The sequence below is a fragment of the Canis lupus genome, chromosome 27 (assembly GCF_003254725.2).
Source record: "Canis lupus dingo isolate Sandy chromosome 27, ASM325472v2, whole genome shotgun sequence".
NCBI classification, from domain to species: domain Eukaryota; kingdom Metazoa; phylum Chordata; class Mammalia; order Carnivora; family Canidae; genus Canis; species Canis lupus.
Window position 1 is genome coordinate 395,482 of NC_064269.1, and position 20,316 is coordinate 415,797.

General features: G+C 41.7%; 1 protein-coding gene across 2 annotated transcripts; it reads right to left on the reverse strand.

The window, feature by feature from the left end:
• Positions 1 to 3,446: 3,446 nt before the first annotated feature.
• On the reverse strand, positions 3,447 to 13,618 carry NEUROD4 (neuronal differentiation 4). 2 transcript variants are annotated; one of them, XM_025458652.3, is made up of 2 exons: positions 13,176 to 13,618; positions 3,447 to 6,984 (listed from the first exon to the last, which is right to left on the reverse strand). In XM_025458652.3, the coding sequence occupies exon 2, from the start codon at positions 6,973 to 6,975 to the stop codon at positions 5,980 to 5,982; it is 996 nt and encodes a 331-aa protein (XP_025314437.1). In that variant the 5' UTR covers positions 6,976 to 6,984; positions 13,176 to 13,618; the 3' UTR covers positions 3,447 to 5,979. The 2 variants fall into 2 exon arrangements, with proteins under 2 accessions (XP_025314437.1, XP_025314438.1); XM_025458653.3 differs by lacking the exon at positions 13,176 to 13,618 and adding an exon at positions 13,033 to 13,168.
• Between the last annotated feature and the right edge of the window lie 6,698 nt (positions 13,619 to 20,316).

Below are 20,316 nucleotides of genomic sequence, written 5' to 3' on the forward strand. Positions count from 1 at the left end.
TGCCAAGTCCTCATATTTGCTAACACATTTCTACATCCGTTTCTACAATATCCAGGATCCCTTTAGTGGCTTCTTTTGAAGACCAACTCAATAGTGAGAACTGAACTTTGTGACTTATACCTGCTGTGCATGCTCAGTAAACAGCAGTTTTCTCTTCCTTCCCTTGAGTCTGTAGCTATTGTTTTCTAGAAATTTCCCCAATTCACATTTACTAAATTTACTTACTGAAACACATATGAGGCATTGATCGAACACTTTATTTTCATGTGTATTAGGACAGCCATGATGGGATTCCTTTAATTTTTATGACCAGCTACTTCTCTGGTTACTATGCATCTGTACCTAGCCTGGGCCATAATTTTCTTTGCTTTATATAATATTTGTAGTGATTAACTCTAGCAAGGTTAGGAAAGCAATGGAGGCTTTGAGGGGTTGATTAATTTAACCAAGAAAGTTATCCAAAATTGCCATAATTAATCCATAACCTTACTTTAGAATATGTGTTTTACTTAACCCCAAATTAAGTAGGACTTCAATTATCTTAAACAAATAAACCAACAAACAACATTGTGATCAGATAATCTCTAACCTATCTTCTAGCTGATTGCTTGCCCTAGCTAATCGGTTATATCTGAGTGTCAGTTTCCTCCTTTATCAAGCAGTATCTGTAATACTTGAACTATTGGCCCTACATTGCTCTCAATATTGAGTAACTGTGTAAAAATGCTCTATTATTTTACACTTTGCCAGGCTATAAACCTACAAAGCATGGTCGTGTATTTATTTCAGTATCTGACCCTTGGCTTAGTGCCTGGCCCACAGAATATGCTCAGTAACTCTTTGTAAAATTAAATTGAAATGTAGCACATAGGACTATGTATTTGTGAGGTAATAGTATTCTTTTTATCCATGGTTTCAGGTCAGATGATAGCAAAATAGCTACCACAAGGCTCCTTTTATTCTATACCAATTTCTAGGAAAGAAAGAAAAATATAATGTCTCCTATTTTGCAAATTCAGAAAATTTTTCTCTGGGGATTTCTGTTTCAGATGTCCCTGTGATGAGTTAGAAAATGCTACATTCCAACATATGGGCTCTAGGTCAAAAGGCTTGGGTTTTGATGTTGGCTACAATGATTTACCGTGTAAATGCAAAGGATCTGCTCTGTCCTCTTGTTCCCTCATCTGTTTCCATCTTCTCCCTGATAAATAATAATAATAATAATAATAGTCGATTGTTTCCCTTGTGCCAGAACCTGAGACAAATTCTTCACTGGAATTATCATTACTTTTAATTCTCATATCAACTCCATGGGTTTGATGGAATGCCTTTTTTATACAAAAGGAAACTGAGGCATAGAGATGTTCAATAAATTGCCTAGGACTACTCAACCAGGTAGTTTCAAACCCAAGTCTACCTAATTCAACCCTCTCAACTACGAGTTCTGTGGGTGCCCTAAGCCTGCTGCAGTCACCATCAACACGTTCCCAATCATATATTGGAGGCAAAGAGAAAAGTCAACATAAACGTAATAAAAAAAATAATGAATGGTAACATGGATGGCAGTAATTACCACTTATTAGATACTTGCTCTATGTTCTGGGTATATAATACTCAATTGACCCGTCATAATAACCTTGTGACACAACAATTATTATTATTGCCATTTTAGATTTGAGGGATCTGAAGATTTGCAGGATTAATCAGCTTAACAGAGGTTGTTCAACCAGGAAGTTGCATAATTAAATTATCATTTATTCGATCCTAAAGCAAATTTTCACATGAAAGCAATGAAAGGTATGTAGCCAGACAAAAATAATCTTGAATTAGGTTACTCCTCTGCCAATAAAAGATTTTGCAATTTTCATTTCTGTAATTCCCCACTAAAGCTTTTTCCCTAAAGCTCTAAAGATCTATCACATGACGGCAGGGAAATAGATTTAAGCCTTCTGAAAGATGGACACTTTCAAGCATTGCTCTGTAAGCTAGCCTAGATCTACACAGCATACACAGGCAACATGCAACATGATATTGAGCTTTTGTCGAAGGAAGGAAAGTCTTCTGAGATTCTATTGTAGAGCGTGGGGATGAGCCGCCTGGGTCACAGATACAACAGGATGTTATATGTAAAGGATGGCTGGAGGGGTGTCAGAAAGTTCCACCGGCTCTGGCTTCTTGCAGTTATGACATCCTTATGCACTAAGCAAAGAACCACAAAGAATCATTCAAATCTTTTGGATAAACCAACTTGTTCCAATCCTGGCTCCACCATTGACTAGCAGTGTGAGCTTGGATAGACTATTCTGTGCCTTAGCTTCCTAATTTGTAAAATGAAAATAACAGTAGTGTCTCCCTTATAGGGATGGTTTTAAGATGGAATGAATTAGTACACGTAAATCACTTAGAAAAGTGACAGTACATAGTACACATCCAATAGCTGCAAGATGTGATTTGTGTTATCTGTCCGTTTATCTTTATTCCTCCAGAATATTATTTGTAGATTCTCTTAATAAAGTATCAAATAACATGGATACATGATTATTCACTCAGTATCATGAAAGATTGGAAAAATCTAAATTATGTAATTTAATTTAATAAGCTATGGTATTTTAACATGGAACGCTAACCAGCTATAAGAAAGAATTAAGTAGCTTTTTATGACATGAGACAATCCTCCATGGTATGTGTCAAAATAAATTAAAAGTAATATGCAGAAATGTATTGCATTATACCACTGGTGGGAAAAGCGGAAAATAATGTGACTTCATATTTGTACCTAACATTTGTAAATGTTAATGACTAACATTTACTTATATGTATAGATCTCTGGTACCTAATAAATTAAATATTAAAAAGTAGTTTCAAGTTGGAGAGTGGGTCCTGGGAAGATGAGGAAAGCAGTGGAAGTGGAAGGATGCTTTTTGTTTCGTATTTTAACCAACTTTCTCCCTTGACTAACCAATTATGTTTTATTATCATCATCATTATTTCTTTATCATCAGCATTTTTATTCATGTAAGAAGGAATCCTGAAAGAAAAAAGTCAAGAGATGTTAAGAAGCAGTTGCCAAAAAGCATACTTCATAAATTTTGAAAAGTTGGTAGGCCCAATTCTGGATAATAGTGCATCATCCTACGGGCCACCTCTCTGTGTTTCGATGGTTTAGGATGCCCATCGCCCTAGATTTCTGTAAATGGGAAGATATTTTTTTCCCACCTGCTGATTACATAGTTGATTATGTGTGTGGCAGAGATCGGTGCTTCTACGTGTCTGGCTGCTTAGTTTAGACCTTTCAAATCTTCTGGCAAGCAAGTTGAAACACGGGATGTAAGTCACCCTGACAGACCTGCCTGTGCTCTTGCTGACTATTCACAGGACATAGAGTCCAAGAAGAATGATAGGTGAGAGTGAGGAAAAACTTTGAAGACAGACAATGCAACACAACGTCTAATAAAACAGCTTTATTTCTGCTAGAAAAAGGAGAGGAGAAACAGTCTGGGTTTTGTGTTTTTTTTGTTTGTTTGTTTGTTTGTTTGTTTACAAAAAAAGTTTAAACAATTGCTTTCTTTTTCTTGTATTTAATAAAGTTCCGAGAAGAATGAAACCACCTTGGGTGAGAGCGTAGGCTCTTTCCAATCATTCTCCCAAATTTCAATTCAAATAGAAAGTCTCTCTGAACAATCCCCAGAAGGGCCTGGATCATGGGTACCATATTCCTCAAAAGCATAAGCAACAGATTCCCAAAAAATAACTGGCTCATCTTAGAATGAAGAGGGGAAGGAATCTGAAAATATTAACTTGCATAGCCATTCAAATTATTGCTTTTATAAAATCATTACAGGTAATTCTGCACTCAGTCTCTCCTTTCGCCTCACCCCAAACTCAGGAATTCCTAGAAAAATTATGAGCTACTTTCCAAACGAAGACTTCGGGAGGGTTTACAAGCACATGTATGGACCCCAAGAAGTTTGCATGAAAGGAAGGGGGAAATAAATTAAATAAATAATATCTAATAAATAGCTCCAACAACATTCATTATCTACAAGCTTAAATGCCATAAAATGCTAGATCCCCCCAGTGTCTCACAAAAGTAAGTGCCAGGATACCCTCAGAAAGGATGGCTTTGTAAACATTTTACTCGCCTTTTCCCTCTTAGAGCAGTGTGGTGAGGGGAACCACTTTGGTGGCTGGTGGGATTTAAGATCTCTCTGCAAGGGTCTTTCAAGGGGATTTACAAACCAAGGGTGCAAAATACAGTAGGGTCAGTACTGCAAGCAAAATGGAAAGAGAGCAGTTTAGACTGTAAGGAGATAATAAGAGGGTGAAAAAGTCAAGATATACAGATAGTTTGGCAGGTTTTAGGGGATAGCTGAGCTGTAGAAAACAACATACTAACTTGCCTTATCAATTTTATTCATTGGCCCTATTTGTGTACCCTACATCCTAAACTTGTCCTCTCTGGCAGGAGCAGGATGCAGCCCACTATCATGTAAACCATTTAGGCTTTTAGTTTGTTTTAAATAATTGCCCTGGCATATTGAACAGACCAGTGGCATTTCTCAGATCACATTTCTCTGGAAAAAAATTTTGACAAAATTAGTGTTGATATTTTAAAGGAAAGAAGAGTAATGTGAAGAAAAAATAAATATCCTGCAAATCAGGATAAACCTGTGATGAAAACACAGATTGGTAAAAGCATTCACTGGCCTTGGATTTGATTTCTGCATCCCTAAGTCTGCTCACTTGGGATGTTATCTACAAAATGTAATAATATATTATGTTTTAGAAGTGAAAAAGAGGTAACAATTGGTGGGGGAGGAGATAAGGAATATATATGCATTGGAAAAAAATCAAGTTTGATCAATAAACTCATTGGTGCTAATCCTTCTAGAAAATATAATAGAAATTGTTGTGGACAGAGGTCAGCTGTTCTAACCATGTTTTTTGTAACAAATGAAATTTATCTTGCTAAAGAAAACTTAGTTTTCCTGTGGGCAGGTTATAAGGTAGAAGGAGGCCCCAGACTATGGTTAGTCAGTGTAGCCAACAGCCATTTTATTGCTCTTGAATATGGCCCTGGTTGTTTGCTGATTCCAGTAGCAGCACCTGAGTTTCTTCAGAATTTCCAGAGCCCCTGGGTTATTGAGGCTATGAAATGGTCTAGATGACTTCTCGAAATCCCACTGATCATAGAAGTCTGAGGTTACGGTGACTTTCTTGCCCCACCTCTTCTACTGAGGAAGTGCTTATGAAATATTATCAAGGATCAAATTGGTAGGAGATCTCTATTATGGTTCTGATATTACTAAGGAAGGGATGTTAAGCTTTCAGCCAACAATAAAAGAGCTCATCTCTTTAAGAGATGAGCTAGTCACAGTGAAAGCCAAGTTAGGATTTTAGTCCTTGGAGGCTATTTTTAGTCAGATGCAAAGAAGTCCTATCAAATACCCAAGAGAAATGCATCTTGTGCTCCTTTGGCAACTCCATCTAATCATTCCACATATATTGTCCATTTCCTATTATTCTTCAATCTTTTCAGTTTCAAGAAGTTTATAGGCATGATCATCAAAGTTATTGAATTTCATAGCTGTGAAGGACCTTAAAAATCATCTAGACTTAAAACAATTTCCCAATTTTACCAGTAAATAAAGAGAAGCCAGAGATGGAAAATTAATTGGCCTGGATCATTCAATGAGTTTTTGGCATCATTAGAATTGGGCCCACGGCCTCTGTTTTATTCCTACAAGATTGTAAACAATCCAGTAATTTCACTTGAGGACCCTAACTAAAGAAATCAATACACTATGAGAAGCTGATGAGAAAAGAGGGTGGCAGGTGCAGGAGGGCCCAACTGGGTTGGGACTACCGTGTTTGATATATATCTATAGGGTTCCATTAAGGTCATTGAGTCTTCAGCTCAACGATTTAAATCATGGGAAACATCTTCACATTATTCTCTGCAATGCTTATCTTTTTGCCCTAATCAGTAAAGATTGTATTCAGTTGAGCCCCAATGCCATGGTGGGGGTAGGAATCATAGGACATATCTATGGGAACATCATAGCGAGGGGCACCAGCCTGAAAGGGAGTTGAATGCACATGCCCTGAGCTTAGATTTGCAGAGGAGTAATGTGGCATGAAGCTGTAGGACTTATCCAGGTCAGGAGATCCATCTTGCTTCAAGGAGAAGTTCCCACTGATGCTCAAAGGGGGAGTGAGTGGGCCCTCATAAGGTGGTGTACTGCAGTCAGGTGGATGGCTCCCAAAGGATGATTCTCCCAAACTCTTGAATACTGGGGGTTTGAGATTAATAAGGTGTGTTTCCATATGGCCATAAGGAGGACTGGGGAGCCCAGGAGACTGGTAGTTGAAGTTATGGACAGAGATGGCAGAGTCACAAATAGGGGATTTCTCCTCATGCTTCTCCAGGAGGACAGACTGAGGGCCCAGCTGGAGGCATCCAGCCACCAGATTGCTTGTAGGCTGAGAGAGCCCTTTGCAGAGCATCTCCACAAAACCCTTCCCTTCAGGTGTCTGCCCAGTCTCCAGAACCTCAGACAAAGCCCAAATATAGTTCCTGGCCAGTCTAAGAGTCTCTATCTTGGAGAGCTTTTGGGTCTTTGAGTAACATGGCATGACTCTCCTCAGGTTGTCCAGGGCATCATTCAGGCCATGCATCCGGGTCCGTTCTCTAGCATTGGCCTTGACTCTTCGAGCCCTGAATCTCTCAAGGCGAGCTTTTGTCATCTTCTTTTTCTTAGGACCCCGTCTCTTAGGCTTCTCCCCATCCTCTTCCTCCTCTTCTTCCTCCTCAATACTGTCATGCTCTTCAGCTAAGCTGCCAAGCATCCCATAAGCAGCTGGTCTTCTCTCCTCCTCCTTCATCTCGTTCTGAGAGCCCAGACCTTTGTCCATCCAGGATGGTGTGTTGACCAACTCTGTTATCTCCTTCGATTTCACATAAGGTTTTGCCATTTCTAGATTCTGGAAAGAGAAATGGCAATTATTAGTGTCTGTGAATATCTGCTTTGATGTAAATCTAAACTTTCTTTTTATATCTTAGATGTAAAGCACAGAATGATATTGAGATTCAACTTATGGTTATCCAGTCCAAGTCCACCATTCTAAACAAGTAATCTAAGACTCAAATAAATGCCCAGGACACTAATATAGCTATGGAATATTACAAGAAAATCAGCTAAAGAAAATGAAAATTGACTTGATCATTCCTTGTAATGCCAGTAGTGCCAGTGCCTAATTCTTTTTATTCTCTGGTGCTTTGTCTCATGGATATTTTATGCAAGAATAATGGATATAAGAATCAAAACCTATTTTTCCTTCTTCCCAGAATACAGATCATGGAGGGAAGTAGATAAGGTGGGCATATAAATTATTGCCCAAATAGAGAAACTTGTGAAAGTAAAAGAGGATGCTAAAGTAGTCATAACTATAAAATATGCATAAAATAATTATAATTACTACAAAATTTTAAAAGCATATTAGTAAGTAAACTGTTGCATTTTATACCATAATATAAATGAAACACTGTGGTGTTTCGGTGTTTCTCTCAGACTACTATGCTCTCCAGAGGACTGCCCAGCCTCTGTTTAGTGACATATCACATTTAACCTATAACATTCCATGTTTCCCACTGACTCTAAGTCTAAGTGACTCTAAGTCAGCTAATGAACTGACTCTCATTAGCTCCAAGCACCCTAGGAAAGAGCCGTGCCACGACTGACCAGTACCCCACATGACCATGAAATAGTTCTCTCACCATCACCTGAAGAGCATTTTGTTTTTCAGCAAGGACCTTGTGGTCTGTCTAGTGTAGTGGTGTTAGAGGTGTTAGTGACATGGTGTCTAAAAGGATCAGGAAAAGAGAGCAGGGTTACCACTGACTATTTTTTAAATTTCCCCGTATGTTACAGTGAAAACTCTTCCATTGTACATGCATCACCCATCACCATACAAGACTACGTCAGAGCAGCTAGATTTACAAGCCAGAGGTCTACAAAGCTTATTTAAGATTATCTTAGTGAAATTATTATATAATATTTCATTGAAAATGAAAAATCTTGAAAAAACACTAAACTTAATGGAACATAGTGGTTGCAAACATGGAAATAGCCTGACTACTTTAATTCGCTTGCCTAAGAGATACTGTTTAATCAGAATTTTCTTTGAAAACATTGGCAGTTTGAAAACCAGAAGATACCAGTGGTTTAGTAAACATTTTGCATTCAATTCTGGAAGAGTGAATTGTTTTGAGATTTGCTGAACAATTTGTAGGTATATAATTTACCAAATAAAAGTATCTGAGAAGCTCCACTGGGGCATCCCGGTTTACCAGTTTAGTCTTTGAAATGTTAAACCTTCCATCACTTTTGTATAACAGAAAGGAGGGAGCATGATAAATGTTTTTTGATCCTTAAAGCTTGGGCCTCAAATCAATGCATGCAGGATTCAGTACATAGATTTTAAGAGTACAAATATACGATTTGATTTGTTTCTGGTAATTTGAACTTGTTTTCTTTGTAACCTCATTTACCTCCTATAAATAATTAATGTTACCACATTGCAAAAACAGCCTAGGTTTCATGTTAATCAGCACGGAAATCATGTCAGCTTGACTTACTCACTTAATAAGGCTTCCTGGGTAAGCAGCTTTATTGAAAACACACATTGGAACCTATTGGTCAACTGGCTGCCCAGGCCAAGTTAGAAAATCCCACTTTTAATATGGATGATGGAGCTTGTGTGCTGAGCTGCACTTCTAACTCAGCCAGATATCCAGAGGGAGGGTGAAGGACCTAATTAACTTTCTGTTAAAGTAACACAGACCTTTCTGAGGCAGGTGCACTCTGAGGCCAAAGAGGATGGAGTGGGCTTGGGAAACACAATGTTCCACACGTAATTATAATAACATTTGTGTGGCCTTATAGCCAACCTCTGAGGGAAATAGGGATTTATGCTTATTTTGTAATCAAGGTCACTGTGGGTCAGAGATTAAGTGACAGAAATGCAAAGATATAAAGCGGATAGAGCAGGACATAAAACCAGGTCTTCTGATTCCAAATCCTAGGTTTTATGTTTTTTCCTCCTTTCTTTTTCTATCACAGCTATGGGAAGAAAGAAAGGCACTTTGACTCCAGAAGGTGTGGATCAGTTGAACTAAGTCACCAGGAAATGACCATCATCCAGAAAGGCTAGTTCAGGTGTTCTCTGCAGTGTTTGACTCTCAGGATTCCTTCCTCTTCCCAATTTTTTTCTTGTTGTTTCCACTCTTTTACTCCTTCCTCCCTTTTCTCCTCCATCTCCTCTTCATCATCATATCACCGGGTCATACTTACATGCATGGAGAGTTGAGAAGGAAGATGCGAGAGAGGAAAGAAGAGTCTCCTGAATTACTCCTTACAACTGAATACCATCCTAGCCTCTGTAATTGACCTTTTTACTATTACTATTATACCTATCTCCCTACCTCTGGACTCGAGCCAAACTCTGTTAATCCTCACCCTCATCAAGAACTAAGATTCGGAAAATAGACCATCTTTTACCTTTAACATAATGTAATGGTTCTGTCAGAGTCAAAGAGCTACTTTCAAATCAGATTATCAGCAGGTATGAAGGATAAGAAACAACTGGATTTGGCTAAAACAGTGAAAAGGGCAATCAATTTTCATCTTTGTTCTCTTACCAACCACAGGAAAGATATAGATAGCTCCAGTTTAACTCTCTCTTTTCCCACAGATTCTGGTCCATTAGCTCTAAGAGGATCCCATGGGTATATAGTGTGGCTTTGAAAGCATAGAAGATGGAATAACACACACTGTAGGCCCAACTGCTCTGATCCCTGGTTGCTGATCTCAAACACATTACACAACTCTCTGATCTTCAATTTCCTTTTTGATAAAATAGGGATAAGGTATATTCAATGTGGTTCACGCAAGATAAATGAAAATAAGAAAAGATTGTATAGACTTTAAATGTGGTAGAACATTATCTATATATTGATCTTGTGTTAATTCTTGAATTTTCTATCTAATCTATTTACACATTTGCATATTCAAAAATAAAAATTGTTTCTCACAGATAAGTAGCAAAAGTAGATTGTACTAACTACTGTGCCTCTTATTATCTTGAGGGAACATCCTCTGATTGGCTCAGAAGTTGATCTCACAATTGCCCAACAGCCAGCCATTTTTCCCAGTGTGGCTGGACAGCAGACTCTGGAGTCAGATGACCTGAGTTTAAATTTCAGTTCTGTTACTTACTAGAGGGAAGACCTTAGCCAGGTTTCATTACCTTTCTGTGCCTTATCCCCTCCGTTTAAAATGGGAATAATAATAGCCCTACTTCATGGGATTATTGTGAGCATCATGAGCTAATATATGTAAAGATTTGATCAGAGCCCGACATTGTATATGCCTTGGAAGTGTTAGGTACTATTGTTTCTAAATTTCATCATGACTTCTTCTGGCCACATGGACAAAAATAAGTATGATTTCAATCTGTGTCTAATATTGATTTTATGCCAACAAAGGCCAATGTTTCTATGTTAACACCCATTTTAAAACATTCCCTGACAAGCCCACCTCTCCAACCTCCTATTGAAACTGAATACCAAAGCTTCTCTCCTGTTGCAAGAGATGAGGAAACAGACTTCTACCAGCTGTCTCTATCAGATTGACTCAAACTCTTCCACCATATTAACCAAAGAAGTTGGCTTCTTTAATTCTGTTTTGTAATTGGGAGACAGCAGTTTGCGGACACTTCTACTCAGTTACACAAATTTTTAGGTGCATGAAATTTCTGGTGGAATACAGAAACTCTTGGCCCCTGGACGTTTTTCCTTTTGTCTTTGATTAAACACTATTGGGAATAAGACTACCACCAGAATCAAGTGCCAGAGCTCTGAGGAGAGAAACAGTGTCTCTCAAATAGAAGTAAAGTCCAGGACTCTTCAGAGATTAAAAAAATATATTTTTTGGCCTTTAAATTTTTCTACCTAAATATCTCCAATGCATCATCAAAAGTTATCTGGAGGTTGGGGGGTGCGAGTGAGCAGGTCATGAACAACCAGATTTAGATTTGAAAATTGAAGATGTGTATGGTATAGTTCTGAGTTCTGATCACAGAAACCAACTTGGCTCCTCTCCAGAACAAGTATCTAATCCTACCATGGCTTTTAGCCTGTCAGTGAACTAGCACAGAGTCATACTGAAAGAATTGTGAAACTGAGACCCTCTTCACTCATTTATTACTTACCTATTAAATGAGCACAGAAAAAAAATATTTTCTTTTTTTATGCTTAGGGCAAAGTGGAAATAATATTGCTGTCTTTCATATTTCATTTAGAAGCTTTTATGAAAAGCAAGGAAATCAAGCACTAGTACCTTGTAAACTTATAAGGCAAATGTAAAGGTTGGCAATTGTTTGGTAGAAGCAGAATGGGAAGCTCTATAGCACTGCACACAATATTGTGATACACCATTTTAAGTTTCCCCAATTTTTACAAAAGAAATTAGTCCTCAAAATATACATGAGGCTGACTCCAGTGTAGCAAAAAAAAAAAAAAAATCAATGAATACTGGCTCTGGAAGTAAAATACAGCCTTCCCTGACTCCATCCTCAAATGCATTCTAATCACATAAAGCCTATTTTATTCTTTGATCTTGGAATTTGGACTTCCTTACACATCTTTACAATATGACAAAATTTTCTCTTGTCATCTTTCTTAAATTTCACAGTTAGTCAATTCTCTCAAATTTGAAATTGTCTCTCACTTATTAAAAAACCCATTCTAGCAAAATGTTTGCTTAGGTAATGATTGTGACTACTCAATACTTTAATTACTGGGGCTGAGGTCACTGGGCATGACTATTATGTGGAGCCGTACTGGAATTCATATGACATTTTTACTATTTCCTGATTTGTTGTGGAGAAGTTTCAATTGATGAATAAGTGGGCAAGGAGTACTTGCATGTGTACGTATGATGATTAGACAGTGTCTTTCCTCTTGGAAGCTGATTGTACTCACTTCACCTCCTGATCCTATGAAAAAATCCTAAATACAGCAGAAAGAGAACTATTCAGCTAAGTTTCTAGGGAATCTGAGCACCAGACAGCCTAAATGCCTTGCTCAGAGTTGCAGAGTCTTCACATGGAAAAACCAGAATGTCGACCAAGGTGCTCACAATTTGCACTGCCTAAAACCATCCAGTGGGTTGTTTTCTGCTCTTCCTGCACAACTTTTTATAGTCTAGCACTTTCCCTCTTATTAATACCTGTACACACACACACACACACACGTGTGTGCTCGCTCATACATAGGCACATCTTATCCAACGTATCCATGTCATACTTCACTTTTCATAACCTCAGATTCAAATGGTAAAGTTTTCAAACAAAAATTACTCAATCTTTCAGTTCCTCCCTCCCCTTGTTCTTGAACATTTCCTCTCTGGTCTCTCTGTCAAAAAACAAAACAAAAACAAAAACAAAAACAAGGGAAGTGTTTACATTTATTAGTATTGTCCTGAATACATTTTGGGGGTGGTGAATGATGGATGAGTAGAAGGCAGAAGAGACAAAAATATACATAGGCAATCTTTCCTGACTTCTTAGCTGAAAGGTCTGAGGAAAAGCAAAGGTTCCCCCCACTCCATTACAACTACCTAAGAATTTTAGCAGAGCAAATGGGGGCAATGATAAGAATATACCCCCATGGCTTTCCTTATTCTATTGCCATTCCCCGTCTTCCCCTGTCCGCTCTCTGCACGACCCTAAAATGCTGGAGCAGACCAGCCGATTGGGTCAATTCTTCCAATGCACTTGCTAAGCCACCTCTGAAGAGCGGCTGAACTTTTTGGACACCTTTCCTCCTGCATTAATAAAATGGAAAAGTGGAATAAAATGGAAAAGGAGGATTATTTATGACGTCTAGTTCATAGAAATGATTGAGAGTATGAGTTCCCCTTCAGGGAGCACATGCCATGGGGATTGGTAAGACCATCAAAACTTTAATACCTGTCCCGCGAGGTCTCCCTGCTTCTCGGTGCAGGGTTCCTCAGCCCTACTCCGTCCTCTCCCAGCCCAAGGGCTCCTGAGGTCCGCAGGAACTTCCCACGGGAGCCTTGACTGCGCCGTGCCTCCCGCCTCCAAGGGCTCACCTCCGCCAGTGGCCGTCCGGGTGTGGACGCTGGGACTCTGCGCCCCGGGGACACTCGGGAGCACCTGCCGGCGGCCGCCAAGGGGCCCCGCGCTTTCAGCACCGCGGGTGAGGACAGCTCCCGGACCGTGGGGAATTCAGGACCGCGGGTAATTCAGGACCGCGGGTGTGGACAGCTCCCGGACCGTGGGGGAGTTCAGCACCGCGGGTGTGGACAGCTCCCGGACCGCGGGGTTCAGGACCGCGGGCGTGGACAGCTCTCGGACCGTGGGGAGTTCAGCACCGCGGGTGTGGACAGCTCCCGGACCGCGGGGTTCAGGACCGCGGGTGAGGACAGCTCCCGGATCGCGGGGTTCAGCACCGCAGGTGTGGACAGCTCCCGGACCGCTGGAGTTCAGCACCGCGGGTGTGGACAGCTCCTGCCCTGCGCCTTCAGCACCGCGGCCCCGGGCAGCTCCCGCCCTGCAGCCGCGCTGCCCTTTTGAGGCCACCCTGGGGCGGGGCGGGGACACCGGCTGTGACCCCTCCCCGCCCGGGGGAGGACACGCCTCCCTCCCTCCCCCCGCCGCGGGGACCCTCCCCTGCGTGCCTGCTGGCTATAGCTGATTAAATGGGGAGAGCGGTTAGGACAAGGGGAATAGGGAGGGGAGGGGAGGGGAGGGGAGCTGCTCCAGTGGAAGGTGAGGAAAGGAGGACTGGAAATTACAAAGATCTGGAGCAAGAGAAAGTTGGGGTACATTTGGAGAGGCTGGAGTGAGCCTCAGCCTTGGGCCCAGGGCGTGACCCCGGGGTCCTGGAATCGAGTCCCACATCGGGCTCCCTGCATGGAGCCTGCTTCTCCCTCTGCCTGGGTCTCTGCCTCTCTCTGTGTGTGTCTCTCATGAGTAAATGAATAAACAAAAATCTAAAAAAGAATAAAGATTGGGAGAGAGAGCTAAGCAGGGCAAATGAAAGCAGCGGCCCACGTCTGAAGGGACAAAAAAATGAGAAAGATACACGCCCAGGACACAGCATCATTGATCGTTACCTTACACAGGTGGATTGCTGTCTTTAGTTTCAGAACTCCAGAATTCCTTAGAAGGAAAAAGTATCTTCTGCTCCTTTCTTTTCCACATGTCAGACTTATTTCTGTTTAGACCCTCTTTATTGTGATTACTGACTATAGACAAAGCCACATCTCTTCATTTGTCCTACTGTTCTTTCAACTTTTCTGTTTGCTTGAAAGGTATAAGAATATAAAGCAGATGAATGGAATCTTTCATTGCCAGGACACTTAGAACCTCAAATCACAAGCTGGAATCCACTGTTGTTTTTCAAAAATATATCAAAATATATTATTAGGCATTATAGGTGTTGGAAAAAGTCCACCTGAGTAGCAGTAGACTTAGCAGAAAGGAAAAGTCCTATAATTTCTAAAATCCCTGTGGTGTTATGAAGTAAGATTAACTGGCTAGAACAGAAAAAGAAAACTAGGGCTGAAAAGATTTCAAGTATATGGACATGCTTTATTACTAGAGCCACCAAGGCAAAGCATAGCCTCTTCACTTAAAGATGTAAAGTAAAAAAATAAATAAAAATAAATAAATAAATAAATAAAGATGTAAAGTAGGGACGCCCGGGTGGCTCAGTGGTTGAGCCTCTGCCTTCAGCCCAAGACGTGATCCTGGAGACCCGGGATCAAGTCCCACGTCGGGCTCCCTGCATGGAGCCTGCTTCTCCCTCTGCCTGTGTCTCTGCCTCTTTCTCTCTCTCTTCTCTGTGTATTCTCATGAATAAATAAATAAAATCTTTAAAAACAAGATAAAGATTTAAAGGATTCTGTAACCTTCTAGTGGTTCCAGGGAGGAAACGGAAGGGTACTTGGACCTAGCAATAGACTCCATGATACCCAGTAATTCAATTTCACTTACAGTGTCAGTTTTCACATCTGTAAAAGGATCTGATCAGTTAAGTTTAGTCGTAAGATAGAATTCTGGCTCCAAACTCAACCTTTTTTTTTTTTTTTTTTGGAATTGCCTTGGAGGGAATCCCCCAGATTCTTGGAAATCACATGCTCTCCCAATGTAACAGGCACATATCTAATAAAGATGAAGAGCTATGAGAATGCGTGATGTGCAAGGAAAGGTGCAGAAGATTAGAATAAAACAAAAAGGAGGTTTACCATCAATAAGGCTGAAAGGCATATCTTACGTTTGAAATAGTTCATATTTTAAAAACTCCATTATAGGTGTCATAGGACTCTGTCCTTCACATACACACACACACACACACACACACACACACACAGAATAAAAATTAACTTTTTTTTTCAATTTTTATGAGAAGTTGTTTTTCTTCAGCCACTCTTTAAGCTCTTATTGATCTTTCTTGTATTTTTCTTCAGGAACTATCCACTCAGCAAATAAACTTCATTTTCAGAGGAATCAAATAATATATTCTAGGAAAGATGGATTTCTGAAAACCGAACCAGAATCCCCTCTTCATCCAGCGAAACTTCTCTACCGAGTATTTGTGCTTAGGAGAGAGCTGCGATGAGCCTGTGTAGAACGGATTGATCCCCTGCTTTGTATCTTCAAAGCCAAGTCGTGGATATTTGACAGTTGAGGATGTTGGTGATGTTAGTATCCTGCCTATGAAATGCTCAGAGGTCAGGGGAGAGTGGAGGATTAGCAGAAAGGTGAACATATTGAGACAAAGATGAGGGTGGGGACAGAACATTCTGTGGGGCTCCTGGCTTTCTCTGACAGATGTAAGAAACTAAACACAATAGGATTAGCTCTCAAAACACGTTCAGTTGTGCGTATACGTGTGTGCTCGCGTGTGCAGCCTTGAGAGGCACTGAGGAGGACACCAAGTTTGCTTTAAGAGCTGCCTTTTGCAGAGCGAGGGACGGAATCTATTGCACGGGGTCACCGTCCTCACAACTCCTCCAGGGCCATACAGACAGTTGGCTATTGAACCCAGCGTGCAGGAAGGGGCGGCGGGCAGTGCCCCAGCAGAGGGAAGGGGGCGGGGCTGCCTGCAGAGCATTTACATTCATTCTCCTCCCCCCACATGGTTTCTGGGCCAGAGGGCCAATCCCCAGGCCGTCCTTCTTTCTCTGTGCTTTTTGTAAAGCTCTGAGCTAACCTGTTAGAACCATCTGCTGGGTGGGGGAAATGCAACCAGCGCTCAGTTGCTGGCCCACAGGCCAAGAGCCATTGAAGCAGAGAGGAGGGAGGCAACAGGCAGATTTATGGGCAGCAATCTGTTCCCCCCACCCCAGGCCCCTCTGCCAGGAGACAGCTTGATAATCCATCAACCCCACTAATGAATTAATTAGTATTCCCAGTAATCCTGACCCCCAAAGGAGACTGGCCCACGGGCCCCTGAGGGGGCTTGAAACTGCCTTCTTCGACCAGACACTGAAGACCCGGGACCAATGCCTGACATTAGGCCCCAGGGTGCTCAGCTTACATGCCACAGACCCTGTTGTTAAGATCCCCAGATGTCCCTCCTTCTCACCTTCCCCCGGGGAGACGGCTAGCTTTTGCTGAATTGAAACCAATACTACCAACAAATGGAGTCCAGAGCCATAAATCAGGGATGGTAGAAAGCGAGGACTCAGGCGGCCCATATTTAGGATAAAACTTGAACAGATCCTAAAGCTGCTCTCCAAGGATTAGTACAAGGTTGGAGTAGGGTTGGGATGAGGGCAGAAGGGAAAGGACACACACAGTCCCCGATCTCAAGAAGCTCCAGTAGGGCAATGACACAGGGTCAAAAATAATCGTGGAACAGGTTGAAACAAAGTGATTTGTGACATGAATCTCTCCTGAGTAAGGCCTGCAGTGAAGCAGAGGTGTCAGCTGAGTTTCCGGACAGCCTAGAGACTGGCATCTGGGAGTCCCAACCCTCCCTTTCAACCCTAAACTCCTTTGTTCTTTTATGAAACTCTGAGATTCGGTGGGGGTGAAAAAAGCTTGGGAATAAGGAGACCTGTGTTCTGAATCCTGGTCTCCTCTAACCATGCGATGCTGACGAGTGGTGGAAGCACACTGGGCCTCAGGTCATCAACCATCCGGTTGGATCATGAGCTCTTAGGTTCCTTCCAGCTCTAACGCTTGATGATGACGACACAGTTAAATGTTGCAACTCCCCTTTGGGAGCGAACAACACTAGTCCTTCAAAAGTATTGCAATCTGAGTTCCTGGGTTGGAATAAGATAACAAACCCGGTCGATGATAAAAGTTGGTTTAGGAAACAGATGGTGGGCAGGGGTGTCCTCTCTGCACCCAGATTCCTGGTCTCTTTGGGGAAGAAGCTACACCTTCTCCCACCTCATTCATTCCAGGCATATCTGGGCATTGACAGGGCTCATTCCAACAATAAAATAACGACCTCCATTTGTTGGAAATCTGTTGGAACGTTTCTGAGCCTTTGAGGGCTCTGCCACCTGCCTCCAGCGCCCTTCTCCGCACCTGCAGTACCGTCCCTCTCACGCTCCTTTGAAACCTCACATTGCCTTTCACTGACCGTGCCACTTCGGAGAAGTTATTTATCTCCCTGGGCCTCAGTTGTCTTCATCTGTCAGTTGAAGGTAATAATGTGTATCCAATAAACTTGCTCTGAGGAGTCTATATGTCATTAAATATGAGATAATGTATGCAAAGTACCTGGTACAGAGGCTGACACTTTGCAAATGCTCAATAAGTTGTAGTTATTATTGGCATTTTGTCCTAAATATTTATTTTTATTAAGATTTTATTTATTTATTCCTGAGAGACACAGAGAGAGAGAGAGGCAGAGACACAGGCAGAGGGAGAAGCAGGCTCCATCCAGGGAGACTCGATCCCGGGACCCCAGGGTCATGCCCTGGGCCGAAGGCAGATGCTCAACCACTGAGCCACCCAGGCATCCCTTGTGTTAAACATTTAAATCTGATATTTCATATCTTAGAAATCAAGGAAAAGCTAATGCCAGAATCTTCGTACAGAGTTCCTGTATCTGTGCTCTTACCTGTATATAAGTATTCTTTTTTTATATAATAATGACCATACTATATTCTTTTTATCCAAGAAATGAGTTTTATGTACATATAAAACCCTAGGAATTAAAAAAAAACCCTAGGAATTATATAAGATTCTAGGAATACAAAGCTTAATAAAATTCCTCATTCCTAAACAACTTTCAGTACAGTGCAGAGGCAGAGAACCGAATTATATAAGTATATAAATGAAAAACTCCACTTTTCCATGTCTTTCTAACATAATCATGTGTGTGCCCCCAGGAGCCATGTATGGAACACAGATGTTCATTGCAGTATTGTCTGTCTTTTTTTTTTTTTTTTGCAGTATTGTCTTTAATGGTGAGAAAGTACATCATCAGTACATTAACCAATGGTTTAGCCAACCAATAGAATATGACTCAATTGCATGACCTGGCCTACACGTACCAACGAGAAATGTTTCATGTATTAACACGCTGCAGAAGGAAATGTAAAACAATGTGTGGAAATATAGGCTCCATATGATACGTTTAATTTTTTTTGTTATTTTTTTATTATTTCTTTAAAGATTTATTTATTTATTTATTCATGATAGACATAGAGAGAGAGGCTGAGACACAGGCACAGCGAGAAGCAGGCTCCATGCCAGGAGCCCGACGCAGGACTCGATCCCGGGACTCCGGGATCGTGCCCTGAGCCAAAGGCAGGCACCAAACCACTGAGCCACCCAGGGATCCCCTAGTTTTTTTAACGTATACACATATATTAAATAATCGATATTGTAGACACCCATCCTACAAAACTGATAACAGTGAGTCTGTTCCTCAGGGTATCTCCCAACTGAGATGAATTAGATCGAGATTAGGTAGTTATCAAAGCAGATTGTTCTCTTTTTGTCTGAGAATGATGTATTCATATATAATCCCAGAAGCAAAGTTGATAGTAAGATATAATTAACATATGCTGTTTTTAAAATCGTATTTCCCACTCGTAGCCAACCTTATTTTCAGGAAGGAATTGATAGCCACCCCCTGACCAGCCCCAAACACTGGGTATATGGCAAGACGCCTCTTCCATGACAAGACCACACCACAGTCGCTCCCACTACCTCTGCCCTCGTACCCTCAGCCCCAAGAGCGCTCGCCAAGTCTCGGGAACAAACTTTGTGTGGAATTTAAGAGGCTTCAGTCATGTGATTCTTAAGCCCTGAAGGATGTCTGGTAGAGAGCAAGAGGGGCTTTCTAAGAATCCAGCCTTAATTCTGGAAGAAGATCAGGATAAAGAATAAAACCAAGTCTTCTGGGAAGACCAAGCAGAGCACTGCCCCTGGCATCCACGTCACGGCCAAAGGCCCTCCACTCCACTCCAAGGGGATGAGGGGACGGCTCGCCATCATGGTGGAGCCATTTTAGTGCTTTTCATGTGTTAATTCATTTTTTCATCACAGCAGCCTTATAGGGCAGGTGGGTGGGAGGTGGGGGGTGGGTGCATTGCAGCAGCGTCACCTCTGTTTTATAGACAAATCAATCCAATACAGAGAGATTGAATTACTTGCCCAAGGCTACATAGGAAGCGGAGGTTTCTTAAATGACCGTCCTGGAACTTGGATACAAATAGTCTACCTCTGTTACCTGATATTTCCTTTCCAAAGCAGGGAGCTGACAGCTAACTGTACATCTGAAACCTATTCCCTGGATGCCCCAGCAGGGATATTGGAAGTAAAATGAAGGACAGTGCCTGCCGGAACGGCGGGCAGGATGGCATCTGCAGCTGGATCCCTGCTGTCCAGGGTATGTTCACAAGAATCATGTTTTTCCCCATAATACACATGCCTGAGATCCAATTTCAGGAGATGGTTCGCCTCTACCCCTGATAATGCGACGTGGAGAGAGGGGGGCTTGGTGCCTAGACGCTGCCACGACAGGAGAGCCACTGCCCACTCATCTGGCCATCCTGAGTCCCGAGCTGCCCCGGACCTCACGCTCTGAACGGTATTTTATGAATCCAGAACAGAGACAGTAACTTCTCTTATGGACATACATGAAAAACCCCTTAGATCTGAGCCACGCGGAGAGTGGCCGGGTCGCCGTGGAGCGAGCTGGGGAGGCAGGCCCATCAGCAGCCTCAGACCCGTCGTCCAGGTGGAGGTTCCCTT

Bases quoted from the DNA above. Each gene is read 5' to 3' on its own strand.
- NEUROD4 (XM_025458652.3), bottom strand. From the start codon at position 6,975: ATGGCAAAACCTTATGTGAAATCGAAGGAGATAACAGAGTTGGTCAAC.